A 24,679-nucleotide genomic window follows, 5' to 3' on the forward strand; every position below is an offset into this window, starting at 1 on the left:
TTGTGGATATGCAGGAGTTCCATCAGAGTGGGGTCTGACAATGCCCCATATGCCAGGCATAGAGCTCTCCTCAAAACCCCGTAGAGGACATAATGCAGAGATAGAGCCTTGAGTGGGGTCTGTACATGACATTTTACTTACACCCTGTATTTTTTTAGTGAGGAACCTCTGTGGACGTTCCAATTGTTGGATATGCCTGATTATGTACATACCAAAGGGGACATTGTACTCAATGATAGGTCTGATGAATGCGAAATACAGTGGAACAATGACTTCCTTGGACTTAGATGCCATACCTTTGTTTATAAGTTGCCCAACATAGAATAATTTCCTCACCACTGTAGACACGTAATGGTCAAAGGCTACATTACTATCTGTGTGTGTCCCTAAGTCCCTGACTACTGGGTCAACTCTAAGGGGTGTGTCAATTTGATATTTACCAGGGATGGATGACTTCCCATAGGATACTATTATGCATTTCTTAGTATTTAGTTTTAGTCCATTGCTCTGACACCAGTTCTTTGTCTGTATCAGCCCCTCCTGGAGAATATTTGTGTCAGCGTGAGATTCAATGACAGCTCCTAATTTGCAGTCGTCTGCAAATTTAGTCAGCCAGAGACCACTGACATTGGCCTTGTCTTCTGAGAAGTAAATGCTAAAAAGGAGCGGTCCAAAGACTGATCCTTGAAGGACTCCACTTGTGACTGGCCTCTTTGTTGAGGTGGACTCCCCAGTTCTAACTTCCTGTGTCCTGTCTGTGAGCCAGTTGGCTATCCACTGGGTGACATACGGGTTTGTACCTAACCTCCTGAGTTTGTCAACAATGCCTGAGTGGGGTATTGTGTCAAATGCATCAGCCAGGCCAAGGTAGGAAGTGTGAACGATTTTGCCCTCATCCATTGCTTTAGTGACCTTCTCAAAGAAGTCCACCAGGTTGAGTACGTATGATCTCCCCTTGATGAAATCAAACTGGGTTAGGTCCAGAGTCTGGAGGTTTGCTGTATCTTTATTGATCATCTCTATGATAATTCTTTCCATGGCTTTACATACCAGACTAGTGAGACTTATGGGTCTGCAGTTTCTAAGGTCTGTAGATGGCCCACCTTTGTAAAGAGGGATGGCTGTTGCCTTTCTTCATTCATGAGGCACAAAGCCTGTTTGGAGGTGCAGTTAAATAGTAATTCCAGAGGGCCTGATAGGGCATGTTTCATGCCATTTAGAAGGCATCCTGGGATATTGTCTGGGCCCATTGATGCAGTGTTCTTGGTCTTAGAGAGCATTAAGGACCTGTTCCCTAGTGATAGTAGAGGGAGTTATATTTGACAATATTTCCTGATGGAAGGTTGAGGGGCAGAGAGGAGTAAAGTTGGAGCTGAATTTATCAGCCAGGAGGTTTTCTATATCTTCTGGGTCAGTATAGGTGGCTCCATTTACAGTGAGCTCTGCACACAATTGTGTATTGCCTTTGAGGTTGCGGACATAGCTAAAGAATGCTTTGTGGATGCCTTTGGTCTAGGAGGCCAAACATACCTCACATTTGGCTTTGGTAGACTTTATTTGTCCTCTGAGTTGTTTGTTTAGTCTGACGAGAGTGCTTTTATCCTGCTAGGTACTGCAACTCTTAATTTTTGCCATGATTTTATTCCTCCTGTTATGCACCCTATTGATTTTGTGATTCCACCAAGGTGGCTTGTTTATTGATTTAGATCTGTACTTCTTCCTAGTGGTTACAGCTCCCTCTGTGCAGCTATTAACATGCTTGTACAGGGTTTCCATGAGCAGTTCTGCATAGGCAGCAGTGTTGTCATGGTTTCTGGGGGCTTGAAATTTAACCAGGTTCTCACTTAATAGCAGGAGGTTAACCTTAGAATAGTTGCTGAATATTCCAGGTTTAGTTTGGGTCCAGGTTTTATTTTTTACTTCAAATGAGACCATTTTGTGGTCTGACCTTACCAGGGAAGGCCTTACAGTAGAGGGGTGTGCAGCATTCTTCCATATTAGGGAGCGATTGCACTTCTGGTTGGTGTATTGACTATCTAGTCCAGGGAGTTTGTGTTTACAAAATCCAGGAATCTCTGTGCATGTACAGTTTCTGTTATATAGGATTCCCATTTAATAGAGGGGTAATTAAAGTCACCCATGAATATGTTACATCTAAGGGTAAGGCATGCAATGAGACATTCAGAATATTGCCCCACCATAGGTTCATAGGTTCATAGGTTCATACTAGGTTATCTGCCCTAGGGCATTTATAACCCTAGCCAGAGTGTGTTTGGCTTTCGCCACCCATTTTAAATTAATTTTGACATGCCCTTTTTCGAGGTTAGTATACTGTGCCTCTGTCTAACAGTGACACAGAAGTGATACCCGGGGTAAACCTTCTATCTCCCATCCACTCATCAAAATTCCTGTTGAAGAGAGTCAATGAGATACTCTGCCTAACCTGGACTGGGATTTTATTCCAGAGTGAAGGGAGCCTCTGGGTTATGAATCTGTCCCTCCAGCATGTCCTATTTATTTCAGTGATGAGGTTCAAGTCTCTCGAGCGCGTAGCTCGATGGGATTTGGATTTTCTGAGGTGCAGCATGTCCATTAATTCCGGGTTGGACATGGCTTTATACGTCAGGCACAGATCGCCTCTGAGCAGGCGGTATGCCACTGAGTAGAGCTGGAGTTTCTTTAACCGGGCAGCATATTGGCATCTGTTTGAGCCCTTTGATTCTCTTGGTGAGGTACTTTTGGGGTCTTTCCAGTTGCTGCAGGTGTGTGGTAAGGTACATCCCAAAAGGGGCATTGTACTCTATTATGGGCCTGACCTTTACAACTGCTCAGCCATGTCTCTACCCTTTCCCCTGTGAAACTCACCTCCCAGTGTGATGTCCCCATCCTCCACCCAGAATCGTTGCAGGACATACACACTGCACCACCATCCCTCCCAGGGATGGTAACGTCCATCCCTCCTTGCTACTCTATGAATTGCCTGAGTTGCTAGTCGAACCTGGGTGAGCTGGACTGTAGTTAGTGCTTTATCCCTTATGCCACCAGAGGTACTAGAATTCTTAATTTTAAAATGCTTATTTTATTGCAGATGATACTTTTTTACATTGAAGTGTATTTTTATTTATTATTTTTTCTTTATTTATTCATTTTTGTATGGGTTAATTAACTTGTCATTCAGCAAAGGTTTGGAAGGTGTGAAGAACCAAGAGAAAACATAAACTCAGTAGTGACCACAGTAAGGACTAAACCGCAGACCATGGCACATTACCACTGAGCCACCAAACACACACATGCACACATATACACACACACACACACACACACACACACACACACACACACACACACACACACACAGACAAACATATGCCTATGTACACACACACACAACACAGAACCAAGATATTAATCCTGAATACAGCTTCTGCTTGTGTGAAACAGGTTTTTCCGTTTTATGGGATAATTCAACATTAGAAATCACTCTTAATGACAGATTTTAGAATCATAGACTGAATTTGTTTTTACAAATAAATGTCCCATTGTGAGGCAGCTGTGAAGTATGTATGCAGTGAATGCCATGTTTATGTACCTTCACACACTCGACTGCTTTTATGTAAATGACTGATAGTCTGCTAAATGCATTGAAACTGCACACGTTCACAAGGTGATAAAATCCATCCTTTTGCATTGTTCTTCATTTTTATTTAGTATGCCAGCCTGGTGCAGGAAATACATTTTGATGTATAGTCGCTTGAGAAAAATGTTGCTTGGAATAAGCAGAATTTGAATCCTAATGGGATGCATAGGTGATCAAGGTGTGTTTGGCAATTTGTTGCAGGCATCCATCCCATTAATCAAGAGCCAGCTTCATTAATGGAAATGCAAAGCTGTTCAGGGATGAGGAGGGGGGTAAAAGCAGTCTTTTGTTCAGTTTTATTTTTTTAAAGTGAAGCAATTTGGAGAGGAGTTATGAGAAAGAATACAGAATATTTTGTCTAACACTGACGAAATAAAAGATGATTCATTTATTTACATTTTTTCAAATGCTGAAATTAGCAGCATTTCTAGCTACTAGTATTACTTGTCCAAATAAATAAATAAAAAATGTAGTATTGGATAATGGTTCAGGCAGGTTTCTTTATTTAGCCAATATCTAGCATTTCAAATGTTGCTTAAAGAATAACACAAATGTACATTTGAAAGAAGCATACCTGTGCCTAGATTGTCTGTCAATGTTGCTGGAACTTGGAGATTATTTTTAAAAGTTATTGTTTTTATACTTCAAAATGTTCTTTGCTTTACTGTTGAAAGTCCTTGGCATTGTATCCATGTTCTTATAGTCCAGGATTCTCCAAGACCATTTTTTTTTTGGGGGGGGGGGGATAAAAGATGACAGTAAACTGGAGAATTTGATTGAACAGCTACTATTTCAGATGCCTTATCTACTTGCTGTGGTTTTATTGTGTATTGCATGTGAATATGACCCCATAGACACACATCTGCACTCCAATCTAATTGGCTATAAGTTGGCAAGGCCATATATTCAATGCTCTATCCCTTGCAGTTAGGAATTGTGTTCTTAAATTGTCTGAAAAACAAAACCCAGATTCCACATTAGTGTTCAACAATATTTAACAAATTGAGCACCTTCAAACTCGTGTACCTATTGTCATTGTAACTGCATGATCTGTGGGGCAAGGCCCTTAACACAGCAGTTGATTATGGGTTATAGTAGAGGTGTATTTTTTAGTCTTTAATGTCTATGATCTATAAATTCCTCAGTGCTTTATGCCTCTTTTTTTCCTTAATTTTACATACAGGGAATGCCTGGACCTCCTGGTGAGAAAGGTGAAAGTGGAGATGTTGGCCCTATGGTAAGTGTCTTTTATTTTTTATCACAGGTGTGTGTGTGTGTGTGTGTGTGTGTGTGTGTGTGTGTGTGTGTGTGTGTGTGTGTGTGTGTGTGTGTGTGTGTGTGCATGTGTAGCTTTGTGCTGTTGATGTATCCCAAATGGAGTCACAGATTCCTTAAACTGAAGTTACCTTGAACATCCTTGGCAGTTTCTGAGCAAATACTCAACTGCTTGTGAATAAATTTGCAGTTTGTGCCTAACTTTCCTTTAGGATACCTGTCTCATAAAATGCATCAACAGGGCAAAGTATGTGAGCCTGGCACTGTAATGCATTGATACATTAAGATATGATAATGATTTTCCATTTTATGTGCAATGACCAATGAGTCATTGCAAGATTCAAATAACACAGATAACTGCTCCTGCTGGCAATGTAAAACATATTGCAGCAGTCAAAATATGTTTAATGTGGCACGTGGCACAGAGGTGGTAACGTTGTTCAAATTGCTGATAACCACCATGCAAGGGTGATGGCTGATAGGAGCTTGAATGAGCAAAGTAGTGGTTGAAGCTCTCTTTGATGGGGGAAGGCACTGCCATGCTTATTGGTATTGTGTGTGGCCCGAGCTGGAGTCCTAGGTTGGAGTCCTTAAGCAGTGGGGCGAGTGGCCTGCTGCTTATACACCAGTCAACACATGTGATCATTTAGCTCTCATATTAATGTTCAAAGACAGTAAGAGAACATCCATCAAGAGAGAATACATCATCATCATTCACTGTTTCATGGTGAGTATGGCGGATGCACAGAACCATCTGTATGAGTAGATGGCAGAATCAGAAATGGTGGAGACTTTCTTTTTGGTCATTTGCACTATATAAATGGAGTAAAATAATGCTGCATACAATGCCAGATCAATATGTCTTGTACAGCTGTAGGTTGTAAAACTTTGCTGCAAGTGACCTGGACTTGATTACCACTCTGGAACTTGTGGTGGAATGATATAATACTCAACACCCACCTTTTCTTCCTTTGCAAGGCTTTAGGGCTTGTCCCTACTTCAATTTCATGTGATTGAGACTGTAGCTCACTAAGTACACAGAGTGGAACAGCTACTCATAGTAACATATGTCTGAATGAAAGGGTGGATGCAGGAGAACATATACAATCCCACAGTGCATTGCTGAATAGTTACAACATAAGGAGAAAACTGCAACGTATGCATTATGACTGCCCTGGCCCTACTTTCCAGGACTTTCCCCCAAGGACGAAGGTATGCATGGAAGAATGAATGGATAGGTTAATGGGCATTTAGGCAGATATTTTCAGTAGTTAGGGAAAGAACAAAAAGTGTGATGACCTATCACATTGGTAAGCCTGGAAGAGCAGCATAACCCGTATTTAAGGAAGTAACTGGCCACATGATCCAAGCAGTTCTTATTTCCTATCACATTCTTTATTATCTCTACACAAATTAGGAATGATTTCTAATGAATTAGGATGTTATAAAGGTACTTCCTAGGAGACATTGTTGAGCCAAGGAAAAAGACAGTGAGCAACAAACAATAATCACTGTGGGATGCAAAGGGGGCAACTAACAATAATCAATGTGGGAAGTGAAGTAAGCAATGAACAATAATCACTGTGGAAAGCAAAGGAGGCAACTAATAATAATTAATGTGGGAAACAACAAATTACCAGGCAGTAGAAGTAACATTAGATTTCCACCATCATTCGAATGGCCCTTTATAACTCAGTGTAACAGCTTCAACTCCTTTGCTTAGAGGATGTCAGAAATGCTTCTCATATTTGAATGAGGACCATCAAAGATCCTCAATCAAGAGCATGATCACTCCTAGTGCTTTTCTCATGAGGAAGTCATATGTATTTCTTGACACATTCTTTGGAAGGTTTTCGTTAAATGGATGCTTCTGGGGGACTTTGTAACCTATCCTAGGATAGTGTTTTTAAGGTAAGTGTCACTTAGTACTTTATCTGGAGGTAAGTACAGCATCAAAACCCTGGCTCATATCTGATGAAACGGGCTCAGTCAACAGTCACGTGTTGGAGGAGATTGATATGGAGAGACAAGGGGTAGGTGGACAATTCCAGGTTTCTCATCCCCAGGTGAGAGGATGATACAGGACCCAGCAGAGGAGTGCTTTTTGGGACAATGCCCCAGATTTGTACCTGAACTGAAGATAAGTCAAGAGAGCAAGACACAAGCACATCCAAGGAGTGGGTACCCAGAAGTGAATACCCAGACTGGGCTGGGTATAGTAGGTATTACATTGTATTTGCCAACACAAAGGGTAAGTGAGTTAGAAGCACACAGAAAAGTCTCCTAACTCCTTCCAGATGTTGACCCAATCTCTGCCCTCACATACCTCTTCTGATGTCCATGGATGCTAGGATAAAGGGAGGATTGACTGGGCCAATAGTAGACGGTAACTTGGTTTTCTTGGGTAGGGAAATGGACTTTCATTAATAGCAAGGTTATTTGCACTATATAAATGGAGTAAAATAATGCTGCATACAATGCCAGATCAATATGTCTTGTCATTTCATGGTTAGTTGATAGACCCCCCCCCACACACACACACACACAATTTGGACTAATTAAGGTTCTGGAAAAAGAAGAGCAAGTACTAGGGGCTTCCTCTTGTCTTACTTAGAGGAAGAATGTGTCACATAGTCCTGATGCTGGATCACTGTTACCAGCATCTAGCTGATTGAATTCTAGAAGACTGGCTCCAGAAGATCTTAGTTTCCTGATTGGGTGGTAGGAAGTGGAAAGAGTGGTAAACCAGTAGCATCCTTTGCTATATGGGATTCTGTCTGCAATATTAAGGCTGCTATGCTTTGGTACTGTGGTTTTCTTGGAGAAGTGAGTGTTTCATACCAACAAATTATATTGGTGTGCTCCTAAAGGCAGTTCAATATCTATGCTTTTGGACCTGTACACATACCAAGATATACTTCTTTCTACCATGGCATTCTGAGTTTCCAGGAATCAAAAAAACTATTGTGAGATCTAGAACCTGTGCTCTGGTGGGTGAGATTATTATTGTCTATACCTCTTAACACTGTGTCAGCCTCCTTTGTGACAGTTGAGTGTACTCCATATCATTTCCAGAAGTTATGTTGGCATATCATATTGAGTTTGATGGGGTCATCTCATTCAGCCAAAAAGTAGCTCACTGAGTCATATGTTTCAGTCATTTGCCTAAGTTCTCCAGCTCTGCAGCATGACCAAAAGGCAGTCTTGGATCATGTGGAGCTAGAACTTAGCACTTAGCTTATGCAAGGCAGAGAAACAAATACTGGCCGGGATGCCAGTTTATCTCTGTATATACACACTCACTTGCACAGATCTAAAAGCAAATTGAAAGATTGCCATTTCATCTATGGTCATTAAGATGCCACCCCCCCCAAAAAAAACTGTGTGAGTTAATGGTGAGCTAAAGGAAGGACATGCAGAGCCAAGAGTTGAGAGGCAACAATACTATCCACTTCTTATTAAACTTCATAACATCACTGGCATTGGTTTACCTAGTCATAATGCAGGGGTTTTACCTCTTATCCCAGTTTAAATTGTAGTTACCTAGCATTAAACAGGCACCCCAGAGGCATAACTTTAAATAGGCACCTCATAGGTGCACTTTTAACCAGGTACCATACTGGCATAGCTTTTACCAGGTACCACATAGGCACAGTTTTAAAAGTACCACATAAGCACAGCTTTTAACCACATACCAGATATGTGCATCTTTAACCATGCACCACATAGGCACTTCTTTAACCAGGCATCACATAGGCACAGCTTTAATGTGGTACCACATAGATACACCTTTAAGCTGTCAGATATCACAACGCCTCAGATTTAACCAAGCATCACAGAGGCACAGATTTTAACCAGATACCATATATGCAGGGCTTTAATCAGGAACCACAAAGGTACATTTTTAACCACACACCACATAGTCAAAGCTTTTAAACAGCCACCACATAGGCACCCTTTTACCAGGCACCACATAGACACAGCTATACCAAGCACCCCACAGATACAGCTTTAGCCAAGCACCACACCAACACAGCTTTTAAGCAGGCATCACATAGGCACAGCTTGTACCACAGAGGCACAGATTTAACCATATACCATATAGGTCCAGTCTGCCTCATATATTGTAATCTATGGCTTTTCATGCAAGAATGGTAACGGAACTTAGTGTGGGAGTGGATTTTTCAGGGTCCTTATGTTGAGCCATTTCAGATAATTTACTTTATATTTGATGTCTGTGTTTGCTATACTGATCCAAAATGTGGCCCATTCAACTATGAACCAGGGGTAAGGCAGAAAAACAGTTGCAGGCATATTCTGTACATTTGAAAATCAGATATGAGTGTAAGCTATGAATTAGGTGACCCATCTCCAGAGTGTATAGTGCATAGCAGGCATTCACCAAGGTATTAATATTGCTGTACTTAGGCTTCTCCAGGCATGTGGTAAAATATTACCCATTTAGATGTCTCTCGTTTAATGAAAGACCGTATAAACATTCTGTTGAATTTATAATAGAAGCATTAGTGTTATATTGAGGAGACCATCTATTAGTGTCCAGTAGTCTTAATTAGTAAAGACTGGGGTTAATGGGTTTTAAGGAAGAGAACATGTGTATCTAATTGGGTCTACTTCTCTTTATCGAATTGACGCTTCATTTAACATCACATAACTGACTCCACTTTCGAAAACTCACTATTCCAAACATTTACTGTGCCGAACTCCAAAACACCAAAATGACACCTCAAAACAAAATACAAAAACAGCAACACATAGCCCCACACCCCCTGCAACATATATATTCTAATTCCTAGGTCGCACTACAGTGACAACACTGTAGTGCAATCTCCACCAAAAACCCATGAGCACTTTCACAGTAGTAGGTTCATAGGTTGGTATTGGGCTATCTGCCCGAAGGCATATATTAGCCCAGCCACGTTGTGCGGTATTCACCGCCCCTTTAGTAGTTCCCTAGACCCTTGTACTATCAGCTAGTACCCTTGGCCCCTATTAAGTAGTGCTGTTGGTGTGATCCCTGGTGTGAACTTTCTGTTACTCATCCACTCATCAAGGTTCCTGTTGAAGAGTGATAGTGAGGGGCTCTGTCTTATGTAGATTGGGACCCTGTTCCATAGTAAGTGAAGTCTCTGCGAAGGGAATCTATCCCTCCAGTATGTTCTATTCATTGTTGTGTTGAGGTTTATATCCCTAGAGCGTGTAGCTCAAGTAGATTTGGTTTTGCTAAGATGGAGCATGTTCAACAATTCTGGGTTGGACATGGCTCTGTACGTTAGACAGAGATCACCTCTGAGAAAGTGGTATGTAACAGAGAACAGTCTTAGCTTTTTCAATTGTGCTGCATAGGGCAACTGTTTGAGGCCAGTAATCCTCTTGGTTAGGTACCTTTGTGGTCTCTCCAGCTGCTGGAGATGTCTAGCCAGGTACATACCAATTGGTGCATTGTACTCAATAATGGTTCTGATGAGGGAAGAGTAGAGGGGCAGCATTACATCCTTAGATCTTGATGCAAACCCTTTCATGATCAGATGGGTCACATAGAAGGATTTTCTAACCACTTTGGCAACATGGTTATCAAAGGAAGCTGATTATCTACTTGGGTCCCTAGATCACTTATTTCTTCTTCAGATTTCAGGGGATTACCTCCTATGTTGTAGTTTGCGGGTACTCTGTTTTTTCCAAAGGGGATTACTACACATTTTTTGCATTTAGCTTGAGACCATGGCTTTGACACCATGCATCAGTCTCATTTAGGCCCTTCTGGAGGATCTCCATGTCGGCCGGAGACTCTATTATAGCACCCAGTTTGCAGTCGTCTGCAAACTTAGTCAGCCACAGCCCTTCCGTGCTTGCCTGTACTTCTGAGAAGTATATGCCAAACAGGAGGGGCCCCAGGACAGAGCCCTGAGGCACACCACTCATTATTGGTCTGGATTCCGACATAGATCCCACTACTTTTACTTTATGGGATCTGTCTGAGAGCCAGTTTGCAATCCATCTTGTGATGTAAGGGTTTATGCCCAGGCTGGTGATCTTATCAATAATACCTGAATGGGGAATGGTGTCAAATGCTTTAGCAAGGTCAAGGTAAGCCGTGTGTACCTCCCTGCGTAACTGTCTCAAAGACAATGTACAATATACACATCCCACAGTGTAGCAGAAGGCAAAAAGCTCTCGTAATTTTTATAAATAAAACCAACAAATTTATTATAAAATGTGAGCGCTATCACAGTGTTCAACACCACTTCATCAGACAAAAAATTCAAGAGATAAGAACAGTATATATAACCATATAAGATTCACTGCAACCAATCAAACTTACCAAAAAACCCTCCAAAATTAGAGAGGCAGTTAATTGATACACAGCTCATTGCAATTAAAGAAATACAACAAAAGGCAATAACAACTCATCTTAGCCTCCTGGATTTCAGCACTGGTTTCAAGGGGACCGAGTCATTTAGCCCAAGACCCCTACGTGCCCCAAGCCTCAAAATCCATTGAAGTTCTATATTTTCTTTTCTGTTGATAAGGTCTGATGAAGCGATGTTGAACACTGTGAAAGCGCTCACATTTTATAATAAATCTGTTGGTTAAAAACTACGAGAGCATTTTTGTCTTCTGCTACACTCTGGGATTTGTTTGTTACACATTGGTTTTGTGAATTTCCTTTCCGTTTTTTTTCCCTAGTAATGTACAACATGTTTAATATTTCTAAACTTACCAGCGTATCCGCCATGTCACACAACTAGTAAACTAGTACGGTGTACTTGAAGGTACAGCCACACTTCAAAGTTGTACATGTTGCACCACCAGAAGCACATTAAGTCTTTCACTAAACTGACCTTTGGCACAGTGAACCTTCGGAATAGTGAGTTTTCAAACAAGTGGAGTCAGTTATGTGACATTTGGTGAAATGTTAATTCGATAAATAGAAGTAAACCCTAATTACAGAGAAGAAATGCAATGCTAATTGAGTCAATACAGTGAATGAAAGCTCAGTGTGACTATGGTAAGTAATGCATACAGTACAGGAAGCTAGACATGTGGATAATGATAAACCTATGAATTCTCAGTGAGAAGACCATGAATGGATGCAGAATGGAATTGTGAGGAAGTTTATACACTCCATTATCTATATGATGGAATTATATATGGCCCTTTTCCATATATATATATATATATATATATATATATATATATATATATATATATATATATATATATATATATATCAGATGTGAAGGAAGCAAAGTCCTCAATTTCATGTATGTGGTTGGGGATAGCAATGCATATAGATGAGATTAGGCTAAAGAATACAGTTTCCCATTTTTGTGGTTGTTTCTGCTTTAAAAAATTAAAAGACAGCCAGCAGACAGAATCCTGGTGAATAAATCCATTTATTGGAGAATGAAATCCATCCAGTAAAGACAGCAAAAGCACACAGACCGGTTTCGGCTGGTTAATACACACAGCCTTCTTCAATGTAAAACAAATAAATCAAAACTGTCATTTAAATACCCAACAAAAGAATATGATTGGTTACGCTTAGAACTGCTCATTTAGTCCTGGTGGAAATAAACCACCCAATTTAATGATCCATTTTTTCTCTTTGGAACTGAGTAGAGAATGCCAGCCAGTTTTGTTTTGTTTATTACCCTTGATAATGTCAGTTATGGTAAATAAAAAGTTAGCAGTTGGATGAACTACCTGATGTTTGAAAAGTCTGTGTGCTTTTGCTGTCTTTACTGGATGGATTTCATTCTCCAATAAATAGATTTATTCACCAGGATTCTGTCTGCTGGCTGTCTTTTAATTTTTTGACTATTTATCTCAAGCTGTGCAGTTGCCTCCGTGCAGGAAGTTCCCTTTTACTGTTTCTGCTTTAAAAGATAAATAACAATACAGGAAACCTCCAAACTTGGACCCAACTCTGTTTGGCTTTGTCAAGGGCAGGTCATGCTTGCTTAATCTAGTGGACTTTTTTGAGAAAGTAACTAGGGCCATGGATGAGGGTAAGACAGTGCATACTGTCTACCTTGATCTGGCTCCTTGACATAATTCCCAACTCGGGTATTGTAGATTAATTCATAGAACTGGGCATAAATCCTACATCACCAGATGGATAGCCAAATGGCTCACTCACTGGACTTATGTTGTTAGAGTAGGTGAATCCAGATCCAGCAAGAGGTCAGTTACAAGTAGTGTGCCACAGGGCTCAATGTTGGGAACTCTCCTGTTGTGAATATGCTTCTCTGATGTCAAGCTAATGTAGAAGACCTTTGGCTGATTAAGTTTACTGATGACTGCAAGTTGGGGCCAATCACTGAATCCCACGATGATGTAGATATCTTTCAGAAGGGTCTGACTCAGACAAATGATTGGTGTCAGAGCCATGGCCTAAAACTAAATGCAAAAAAAATGTATAATCATACCCTTAAGGAAATGAAATACCCTTGCAAATTACATTAATAGCATACCCCTAAAAGTGGACCACAGGTGAGAGATCTAGGTACACAGATAAATGGTGACCTGAACTTTGACCTCCACATGTCCACAATGGCGAGGAAGTCCTTCTATGTAGCACAACTTGTAAGTAAATGCATGGTATCCGGATCCAAGGAAGTTAGAGTCCCACTGTACTCAACCCTCATCAGACCAATAACTGAGTGCAATGCACCTTTCAACTTGTACCTGACCAGGTACTTACATCAGCTGGAGCGGCCTCAGAGGTTCCTTACAAAAAAATACAGGGCAAAAACAACATGTGTTATGCAGATAGACTAAAAGCCTTATTCCTTTACTCTGTTTCCTACCGACTATTAATGGGTGATCTATGCTTAATCTACAAGGCATTCATAAATCCATTCCTGATGGAACTATTACATATTTGCAAGGCAAACTGTATAAGGGTCACTCAATCTATGGACTTAAACCTGGTCTGCATCATAAACAAAACATGCTGGAGAGACAGATATGTGTCTCAGAGATTACCCCTTCTCTGGAGCAGACTTCCTATTCATGTAAAGCAGAGCCCTTCCAGGACCCTCTTCAAATGCAGTTTGGATCAATGGACAAGGCATAGTAAAGTCACTCCTGGAGTGGTGCCCATGTCCCTTATGGACATAGAAACCTCTTTTTGTTTTCCAGTGTTTATAAGTTCCACCACACATTGCCATAGACCCTTAAGCCAGGATAAGATACACACAGAGCAGCATTTCATATCTATATAAAAACATATATATTATGTAATATATATATATATATATATATATATATATATATATATATATATATATATATATATATATATATATATATTTTATACAGGGTATTTCTTAAAAGCTTTAATTGGTGATGGTTTAGATTTATTTTTACACAACTTCTAGCCGCACTATTCCTAGACTCAGCCCTATTTCAGTTTAGAAACTCCTCCAACCACAACCTCAAGGATTGGTGGATTCCCACACTCACCACCAGTCACAGTCCTTTCCACCTTCCAGGCCCTTACACTTTAGCCAATTAAAATGGTAGATTGTAAAGCAGGATTAATTAACATGTCATTAGTTTTAAGTATAAATATATGAGAGTGTACCATTTTTGTACCACTGAATGTGCTCACCTACCAATGTTTTAAGAATGAATAAAGAAACTTGAAGGAATACCAACATTGTTCGATTTACTTTTACTCAACTTGATTTTGACTACGGACTTTTATGATCATTGAGCTCGGTTTAACTAAATCTGGTGCTTATCTGAGCAGCAGTTTATTCTCATATAGAATTAAACAGAATTACTGTTTTTTGAAACTGAGGTATGTGAACATTTTGCAGAGGATCTATTTGTTTCCTTATTTTAACATTTAGAGCCACAAAGTGTGACTAGAAGTTAAGATAGGATCCGAAAGACTAACCTACCAGTTACTAAAGGCTGCAGTTGACTTTGAGAAAGCTGTTAGCTGAAAATAGGATACCCTTTGTAAGAGAGAATTTAGTTTCCTGTGTGTTACAAACAGACTCAGCTATGTGTCACATGCATTAACTGTATCCAACTGACTCTCATATGACTGGAAAATGAGAGAGATCCTGCTCTGGGGTCTACTTAAAGATATCCACTGAGAGAGCTGTGTTCCATGGAAAAAGACTATTGGCATAAAAGACTATTCCAGAAAGGGTTTGATATCCAGGAGTGTGTTAGAAACAGAGAAGCAGGTACCCAGTTATAGGCATATACTATCAACTATGGGTATCTGTGAGTTAATGGTGAGCTATAACAGAAATTTGACACAATAGGTCAGGGTTTTCTTTTATCCATAACTAGATAATGTCATTCTTTTATGTTTTCTGTGTATATTTGTTGTTATAATTATACATTATCTGTCTTTATTTTAACATCTGCATTGCATTTCTGTGCATCTGTAAGTGAATAAATGCAAACAAAATAAATATGTAGATAAATGGACAGTTACATGCATATTTAGCATCTTGTTGTATGGACCTTAGACTTGGATTTACTCTATAATATGTAAAATTAATGTTGCGAATATCTTAGTAAAATAAATTATTTGTTTACCATATTATTGCCGTTGATTATGGTCATATTTGCACAAAATCATTTGATTTCAATTTGCACAAAATACGGCACACTATTTATAGTGACAAATGTAGATAATTAAAAAAGCAGTCCAACACATGGAATATATTATGGTACTCGTGTGGTAAGCATAAGTAACATTAATGTCTGTACGCTCTTATGCTTTCTCTGATAATTTGTGTACTGCACTCAGAACATTTCATGCTGATATACTATTCCATTTACTAGAATGCTATTTTTCATATGTTATTTCAGCAAAACAGATATGCTTTTTTTTCTGCATTGCATCTGACTTTGAAAGAGAAATTCAAGTTGAGCTAAATTAATGTCGCTATAAATTATATGACTATGTTTTTTCTAGGGACCCCCAGGTGTTCCTGGTCCCAGAGGACCTCAAGGTCCAAGTGGTGGTGATGTAAGTAACTTTTCTTTTCCTTATACGCTGCCTGCTCGCATAAGTTGGCATCAGTATGTATAATAATCCTCATTATTGTAGCAGCATGTTTTACACTGCAGCATTTTATGGTAATGTCTGTTATTCCTAAGAACTAGTACTTAAAGGAATGTGTGCACGCCTGATTCACTAAGCATTGTCACTGAAGTCAGCTATTACCTGAAGACAGAGGTGGGCTTAAACATTGGGAGACTACGCTTCACAAAGTCACAACACTGTGGCTTCATATGATGAACCTTAAAGAGTGAAATACATTTTGACAATGGAGTATCTTAAATGTGTGTGGATTTTTCTGGAAGTATTGGAACTGTGGTTCTTTTTAGGAAATTTACTGCTGATGGAGAACTGATGCTTGTGTAACATAATGTGATACTGTCTCATACAAAGTAATCTGTCTTCACGTCATTCCCAAAATGTTTCACCTCCTTTCTGCACCTGTGGATGTGCATCAGTGGTAGTCTCACAAAACTTTTAGGTTCAGAATATTTTTGTCTTACAGCAATGCTGGTGATTTGTTTTACATTAAGCCTTATTGTTTGCTTATCATTCTTGTGATAATCAATATGTGCATTTGTTGTTATGTTTATTAACTATCCTGTTGGGTATTAATGCTCCTATTTATGGGGAAATGTATTCAGTCATAAAAATGGGGACGGTATTTTGGCCATTCTGAGAGTGACTACTACTTTTCTTTGTGACCATATACTATTCCTAAATCAATTATTTGAGTAACAGAGAGGGGAAGCCATGAGGGTAAGTCAGACGAGTGAGAGAGAAAGGGAGTGAGTGAAAGAGGTGATAGTGAGCCTGATGAAATGGACAAGGAAGTGTGATTTCAGTTTCAAGGACACAACTACTTATGTGTGCAAAGTGAGAACAGCAAACCTGAAGTGAAATACATTGTTAACAGAAAGGTATCAACAGCCATGGAGGAACAGCAGAGGGATCATTATTACACAGAAAATACATCTGCAAGAGCAAACTGAGAAAACAGTGACAAATGTAAGCTATAGAGTTTTTTCTTATAATGTTAAGACAGACATGAGGTGACCTCCTGTTAGCCCAGCTCTTCATGTATAATTAGTATAATTAATTAAACTGTGCAATACTGTACAGGAAATTAGATCACATGACATTACATCCTGGAATTCTTTAATACCTTAAAATAACATTCTGTTAAAGACAGCCTATAGCATACCGTCTTTATTAAAAGGATCAGAAACATTTCAGTATTATTTCAGGAAATCATGTAATTGGAGAAATTCAGTTGATCTCTATCTATATCTGCATATCCACACACACACACACACACACACACACACACACACACACACATATATATATATATATATATATATATATATATATATATATATGTATATATATATATATACATAGAGAGAGAGAGATGTCCCTGTCTCCCTATCACTTAATTGAATGCACAAATGAGCGAATGACTATATATTGAGCCAGGAAAATTGAAAACCTGAAAAACCAAAAGGAATGGCACGCACACAATACCTACTTTTTGTGGGGGGGGGGGGCAAGCCCCTCCCAGACCCCCACATCCCCTGTTAACTATATTTACCAACTCTGAGATCACATCACAGTGGAAAAAGGAGCAATACCCCAGTTACCACTATATAATGATCCTGCAAAGTAAAGCGTTGTACCTTTTCAGCTTCCAAGTTTTCTGACTCAATATTTAAACAATCATTCAAGTGGTAGAGGCCCATATACATATATATATATATATATATATATATATATATATGTGTCAGTTTACTATCAAAAATATGGAAAATCAAAATAAATTTCCTCATTTTGATTGAATTCATTTCCCAAATTTGGTAAAACAGAATTACCAAAATGTTGGAAATGGTAACCATTGAATCGACATTCAAACACCGGAAGTTCCAACGTCAAAAGTCCATGTTATTGGTAACATTGTTGCAGGGCTGTACCCCCTCCACTCCCTGCATATTACATATTCCAACTCCGAAATTGTACTACAGTGAGGAAAACTGTAAATTTCCCGATCCCCACTGTAGAGCAATCTGTTTTCAGAACGTTGATCCCACATTAGAGAATGCACACTACCATTCGCTAATGAGGATTCAAACATTTCCAGATTGGCATTATGGAAACTGGAAAACATGCATTCAACCATCCCATTTTCCTGTAAGAACCATTCCACATTTTGATAGTAATATATATGGGAGCATCTATTTTGATCGACAGCACAAATTGTTGATCCCATGGGAGCTGGTGCAGCTGAGTGAAAATCAGCTGGTCAAAAAACACTGGCTCTTTATATTACAGATTGTGACACAATGGGGAATTGGGAATATGCCCTTTTCCCACTGTAATGTGATCTCGGAGCTGGAATATATAATTAACAGGGGTAGTTGGATTTATGTTATTTGTATTCAATGAGTTGTCATAGATGGTCATGGGATCGAAGATTTCTGCTGTCAATCAAAATATATGTGTATAAATAAATATATATATATATATATATATATATATATATATATATATATATTTATAGAGAGAGAGAGATGTAGATATATGAAGCATAGCCGAGCTATCCACTTATGCTGTGCTGATGAGGTAAATAAAAAGGTGAAAACATTCATGTCCACAGCTAGTGGGGTTTGGCTTGGCCAAAATGCAGCCATAAAGACTTAAAAAAAAGTCATGGACATTCAGAAGCCATGGAGTTAAAATACTTGATATCCTTAAAGGGTCATTTGCCTATATCCCATGGGCCTACATTACAGGAGGTTTACGGTATCAGTGAAAACTCTAGCTTGGCTCATTTTTTTCTTGCAGTGTTTAGTGAATTGTTTGTCTGTGTGAACTTTTTACCCTTTGGTGTATATATATATATATATATATATATATATATATATATATATATATATATATAGACTCGTATATACATTCCAACAAAGCACTGTCTGGCCGTTTAACATGCATGCTTAGAATATTCATGTATCATAGTGATGAATTGTCCTTAAAGAAAATAACCTAGAAATAAGCACAGAGAGGTTAGAGTTAACGAGAGATAGCTACATGTAGGGACAGTTAATGCACAATGCCGATATCAGAGCACAGTCATGACCTTTGGGTTTGCAAAGGTTAGTGGGAGGATTCTGTATACAGTAACTTATATCAGTAGGAAGGAAGAAGACAAACTGTAGGGTTTCCTTATTAGGAAGAGAGATGAACCCTTGTGATGAGAAGGTACCTGAATGTATCACTGTCAGTGTAAAAAGAAAACGTGTTTTGGATTATCGTTATTAATGGAATTCTAGACTTCTGAGGAAGTCCCTAAGGTGGGGATGAAAGCGCTTAACGTAAACGTTTTTATTCAGTGTGTGCAATTGCTGCTTGGTCTTTTCTGACTTGATCATTGTGGAATTTTTTTCCATTTGGATTTTGGAATAAAGCTGTATTTTTATCATTTACTGGTGCCACATTGTGGATTACAAAGTTTGTGGTTTTTCGTTCTCTTGTTTTGGAATTCTAGAGAAACCTGTTCTATAGTTCTGGCATCTCTATAAGTACTATCTATTTTATTTTACCATCTGTTATGCTGGGAGTACTGTCTATAAGGGAATTTTACATCTGAGTTTAACACAACAGTGTTTTTGACCTCAGCTGTGAAAAGTCTGCAATAACAGGAACATGACAGGAGAAATTAATTTGCACTGCAACTGTTTGTCATGACCTGCATTTCTTTTCTGAACCTCATTATTTGTCAATAAGTAAGAGTTTCAAACTGGAAAGCTGACTCTTGTGATTACTTTACATGTTATAAACCAAACAAAGTATATATATATATATATATATATATATATATATATATATATATATATATATATATACACACACACACACACACACACACACACACACACACACATATATATATATATATATATATATATATAATGACCTACTCAAAAAAAAGTTGAAAATTAAAATATTTTTTAATCAAGACAATGAAAGTGGTAATGTGGATAATTTGAAATTTGATATTATCGACATTATCCAAAGTATCTTGCCTTCTGCTGATTTCTTACCAATGTTCTGCAGGCGGGCAAGCCCCCCTGCATCCACACCCCCTGATTATTATATATACTAATTTTGAGATCACATTACAGTGGGGAAAATGGTAAATTTCCCGATCCGCACTGTAGTGTGATCTCTAATCAGAACGACAACCTCGTTTAAGTGAATGCACACTAGCAGTCACTGTTGTGGATTCAGACATGTACGGATCGATGTTATAGAAACTTGGAACCATGATTTCGACCTTCTTCCAAGTTTCACGTAACTGCCTTACAACATTTTGATAGTAAACCTAGATAGAGACTGATAGATACACAATGAGAAGCGGAGTCCCCTTGAAACAATTATCATTGTCCTAAACTGTCCCACACTAGGAAGATAACAAGGGGCCACATTATTAGAGACAAAAACAACAAGCTAACAGACCTGTCACCTCCCCCCCAACCCATGGTAGAGCTCATTTGTATATCCATGACATCTGACGATAACAGTATTACATTTGAATTAGTTTCTTTTGAGCTGATAAGACTGCTACTCTTTGCCAGTCAATGTGACAACATTTGCTATTTCACAAGTGATTATATCTGTAGCTATATGTTTAGATATATTTATATATATTGCCTGTAGTGTTCACCCAAAAATAAAAATTGTTTTTGAGGGACTACTCCATCAGGACAAGTATTGTAGTAAAATCATTTTTTGAGATATATTTTAAAAGCATTACATTTTCCTCAAACCAAATTAATCCCACATCGTGGAGTAGTTTAGGAAAGAGTCAGTATTATTCTAACCATCAAACCAAACCAGTGGTTTCTCTGTGTAAAGAAGTCTCTATTTTTTTAAGAGAAGTCCAAGAATCTTTCAAGATTTTTTGTTTAAATTTAAGAATTTTACTTTAATGGCATGCTGTAATTTTGTAAGGTGCCCTCTGAGGACAATCAAGGAGAGGGATCATTAATGTCCTTATGTGTACTTTTGTAATAAATGATGTTGGAATCCCAAAATTGAAAAAAGTTATAAGTTTGGGAGTTTTAAACCAAATCAATAATAAAATACAATATATTTATATATATGATCCTATTTCTCTTTAGTTGGCCGCTAAAAACCCAAGACCAAAATATCAATTACTGCTCTGTCTAAACCCTGGAGTGGGCTTAATTATGGGTCCTGCAAGAGAAAAAGACATGTTCAGCATACAAGACTCTATGCAGAAACATTGGGGTGTACTTTAACCTGGGTCTTGCAAGGGGATACAAGTCCAAGCATGTTTTTGATATTTTGAACCGAAGGCTGACATAGTATCTCATCTCTTATGGAGTTTAGTGCTCTTTTGGTAGACCTGTTATGTGTTTTTTTTTTCTCAGACATGTCACTGGGTGAAAAAAAAAATCACTGGTATAAAAAGAATCAGAGGCCGTTAGTTTTCTAGAATTTAGATGTGAATCTGATTGAGAAGATCTTTCAGTGCTATTTACTGTGACTCCTCTGTCAGTGGTCAAGTTCTGTAACCTGTCAATATCAACTGACGAGCTAGAACTCATTGGCTACTTCTTTACATAGAAAATCAATGGATGTGCTCTTTCTGGTACAGTCCCTGGAGAGTTTGCATTGTTTTTACAGTTTCTGCTTTTCTCCACAATAGTATTAACTATTTAAGAAAAGAGAGGTGCTGGGGCGATACTGCCCCACATAATGGCACAGGAGGCCTTGCTTCCATAGAAGAAATAAAAAAGCTTTTTTTTTTTTTAACCTGGACAAATCTTTGAGGTTCACCAGATGTAATCTGAGGAATGGATTACTGTTATTACTGTCCAGCTTTATGGAGGTTTGCGATATAACAAATAGAGATATCAGGACTAGTTAACATCTGCTTAGGGGAGACTTCTGACACCTTATGGAGAGTGCATAGAGGTTCTTATATGGAGGCATCAATCATTGTGTGATGACTTCTCAAGTATGATATACAACGTGCTGTGGAGTTTTCTGTCACTTTGTGGATTTTTATCTTGATGGAGTGGATGGACTGGACGGTTCTTCAGATAACTAGATGGTGGACTTCTTAGGTTACAGATGGCTCAGAGGGATAAAACCTGGACTTTTGCTTCATTTGATGCTATTCAGAATAGTATCCCAGACATTGAAATGGTGGAATGGGAGGAATGGGAGTAAGCCGCAGGGATCAGCTTTCTCACCTGTGACAGACTAACAGTGGTTGGGCCAATGGGAGTAGTTTAATAGCTATGCTTGCCAAAGTGGATAATAGCTCCACAAACTGAGGTCAGCAGGTGAGGATACAAGTATGCACTCTATTGAGCAAGGACAATGCAGACATCATGACTGCAGTGTGGAGGATGTAGTTGCTTAATTAAATACCTGCCATCCCCCATCAGTGATGGGACTACTCCTGGCACCTGGCTCTTTTCCCCAGTGGAATAAAAGGACCAGTGGGCCATGAAGGAGAATGATAGGGTGTAATAGAGCTGTCAAGATGGGGCTTATGTCTATGTGGGACTAGGTAAAAAACAAAAACGCTTAAGACTAACTGGTCTTCATTTCACAATATTCACAGTGATTTTGATCCACCATCCATTTCATTCACTAAGTGTATCAATAGCATTTTGTTTTATTCTGTCATTACATGTATTTGTTTTTTACAATTTGATGTTAAAATAAGTCTAATAGCAGAGCTTTTGAGATAAAACTCTTCTTCAGTGCACTGAAAAAAAATAATACTGTAAGATACTGAATTCATACAGTAAATCTGCCAGACATAAATCACCAATTCCACATTCCTTCCATCTCACAACTGTTGAGCAAAAATAAGTCTTTGGATTACTGTAGGAAGCCAGATCTGCCAGTCATAGCCTATCAATTCCATGCTGTCCTCAGTTCTCCACTGTAGAGCAAAAAAAAAAAAAAATTCTTCAAACTAATATGCGATTGACTACCTACAGTATGGCAACCAGTCTGGAGCTAAAGCCAGAACTTGAGTGACTTTCTTTACAAGTATTTCAGTACAGAAAAACACTGCAGAGCTCTCAGTTGCACCCTCTAACACTTCGCACCCAGGGAAATTCCCCCTTTTATAGGTTCATAGGTAGGTATTAGGCTATCGGCCCAAGGGCCTAAGTAAGCTTAGCCAACAAGGTTCCCTGGCTTATGCCACCCAAGAAAGTTATTTTCCTGTGCCCCTGTCGAGCAGAGCCACAAAAGTGATCCCCGGGTGTATTTCCTATTTCCCATCCACTTATCAAGATTTTACTTGAAGAGTGCTAATGAGGAACTTTGCTTGACATAGATGGGTAGCTTGTTCCAGAGTACAGGAAGTCTCTGGGACAGGAATCTATCCCTCCAGCATGTCCTTGTTTATTGAGGTGCCAAGGTTTAGGTCCCTATATTGTGTAGCTTGGAGGGATTTCTTTAGGTGTAGCATATCCAACAGCTCTGGGTTTGACATAGCTTTATATGTTAGGCAGAGATAACATCGGAGTAGGTGATATGCTATGGAGTAAAGCTGGAGTTTTTTGAGACGGTCAGTGTAGGGCATCTGTTTGAGGCCAGTAATCCTCTTTGTGAGGTACTTCTGTGGCCTTTCCAGCTGCTGCAGATGTCTTGTGAGGTACATTCCAAAAGAGGTGTTGTATTTTATAATGGGTCTAATGAGTGTCGAGTAGAGGGGAACAATGACCTCTTTTTTGCTAGATGAGACCCCTTTTGTGATGTGGTGTGCCACGTAGAAGGATTTTCTGACTACTGTGGCAATGTGATTATCAAAGGAGAGACTACTGTCCACCTGGGTCCCCAGGTCTATTATCACACATTTGGCGTTAAGTAGACTGCCGTCTATGTGGTAGTTCATGGGTACGGAGTTTTTACCAAAGGGGATGACAACGCAGTTTTTGGCACCGAGCTTGAGGCCATGGCTCTGACACCAAACATCTGTCTCAGTGAGGCCCTTTGCTTCACCCTTGCTATGCTACTGACCTAAATAGACATTCGTACATAATTACACTATCCACTCCTTGACTATCTTAATATACTGTAAATCTCTGTCATATTCAATCTCTGCAACTCTCTTACATCAAATCAAGTTTTGCTTCGCTGGACAAAATGGAAATTCAGTCTACGTGTCTTCTCTCCTTTGCTAGCCTCATAGCATTAGCTATCCTAAAGTAGTGTACCAAATTATTTAGGCTCTCCAACAATGCATTTCTTTGTGCCAGTCGCAAGACCGGATAAATGGGGAAGGTTACAACAACAATACAGATTTCCATACCAGATTGGTCGAGGCTTGGGTTAACAATGACCGCCACCAGTACTATTAGCCAACAGGGTGCTGGTGGAAATTGGGCTACTGTTGGTTGAAGGAGAAGGAGAAGAAGAGGGGGAAGGCATGCCCAAAGGCAGGAAGAGAAGATGAAGGTTAGGAGTGTGGCAGTGAGGGTAGGAATTTGAATGTTGGTAGTATGACTAGTATAGAGAGAGCTAGCTAATATGATGGAGCGAAGGAAGGCTGATATATTGTGTGTTCAAGAGACCAGATGGAAGGAGAGTAAGGCCAGGTGTATTGGAGGTGGGTTCAAATTGTTCTGTCATGGTGTGGATGGGAAGAGATGTGGGGTAGG

The 24,679-nt window shown here is 39.1% G+C and overlaps 1 protein-coding gene across 1 annotated transcript in view; it reads left to right on the top strand.

Annotated features, from left to right (window-relative positions):
* The window catches only part of COL5A3 (collagen type V alpha 3 chain), a 1,727,233-nt gene that overhangs the window by 1,153,577 nt on the left and 548,977 nt on the right, over window positions 1-24,679 (top strand). The window contains exons 46-47 of the mRNA XM_044084684.1: window positions 4,821-4,874; window positions 15,882-15,935. Coding sequence (XP_043940619.1) covers window positions 4,821-4,874; window positions 15,882-15,935 — 108 coding nt within the window. The remainder of the gene's footprint in view (window positions 1-4,820; window positions 4,875-15,881; window positions 15,936-24,679) is intronic.

This window comes from Protopterus annectens, chromosome 9.part0 (genome assembly GCF_019279795.1).
Source record: "Protopterus annectens isolate FY-2018-M chromosome 9.part0, PAN1.0, whole genome shotgun sequence".
In the NCBI taxonomy this organism is placed as follows: domain Eukaryota; kingdom Metazoa; phylum Chordata; order Ceratodontiformes; family Protopteridae; genus Protopterus; species Protopterus annectens.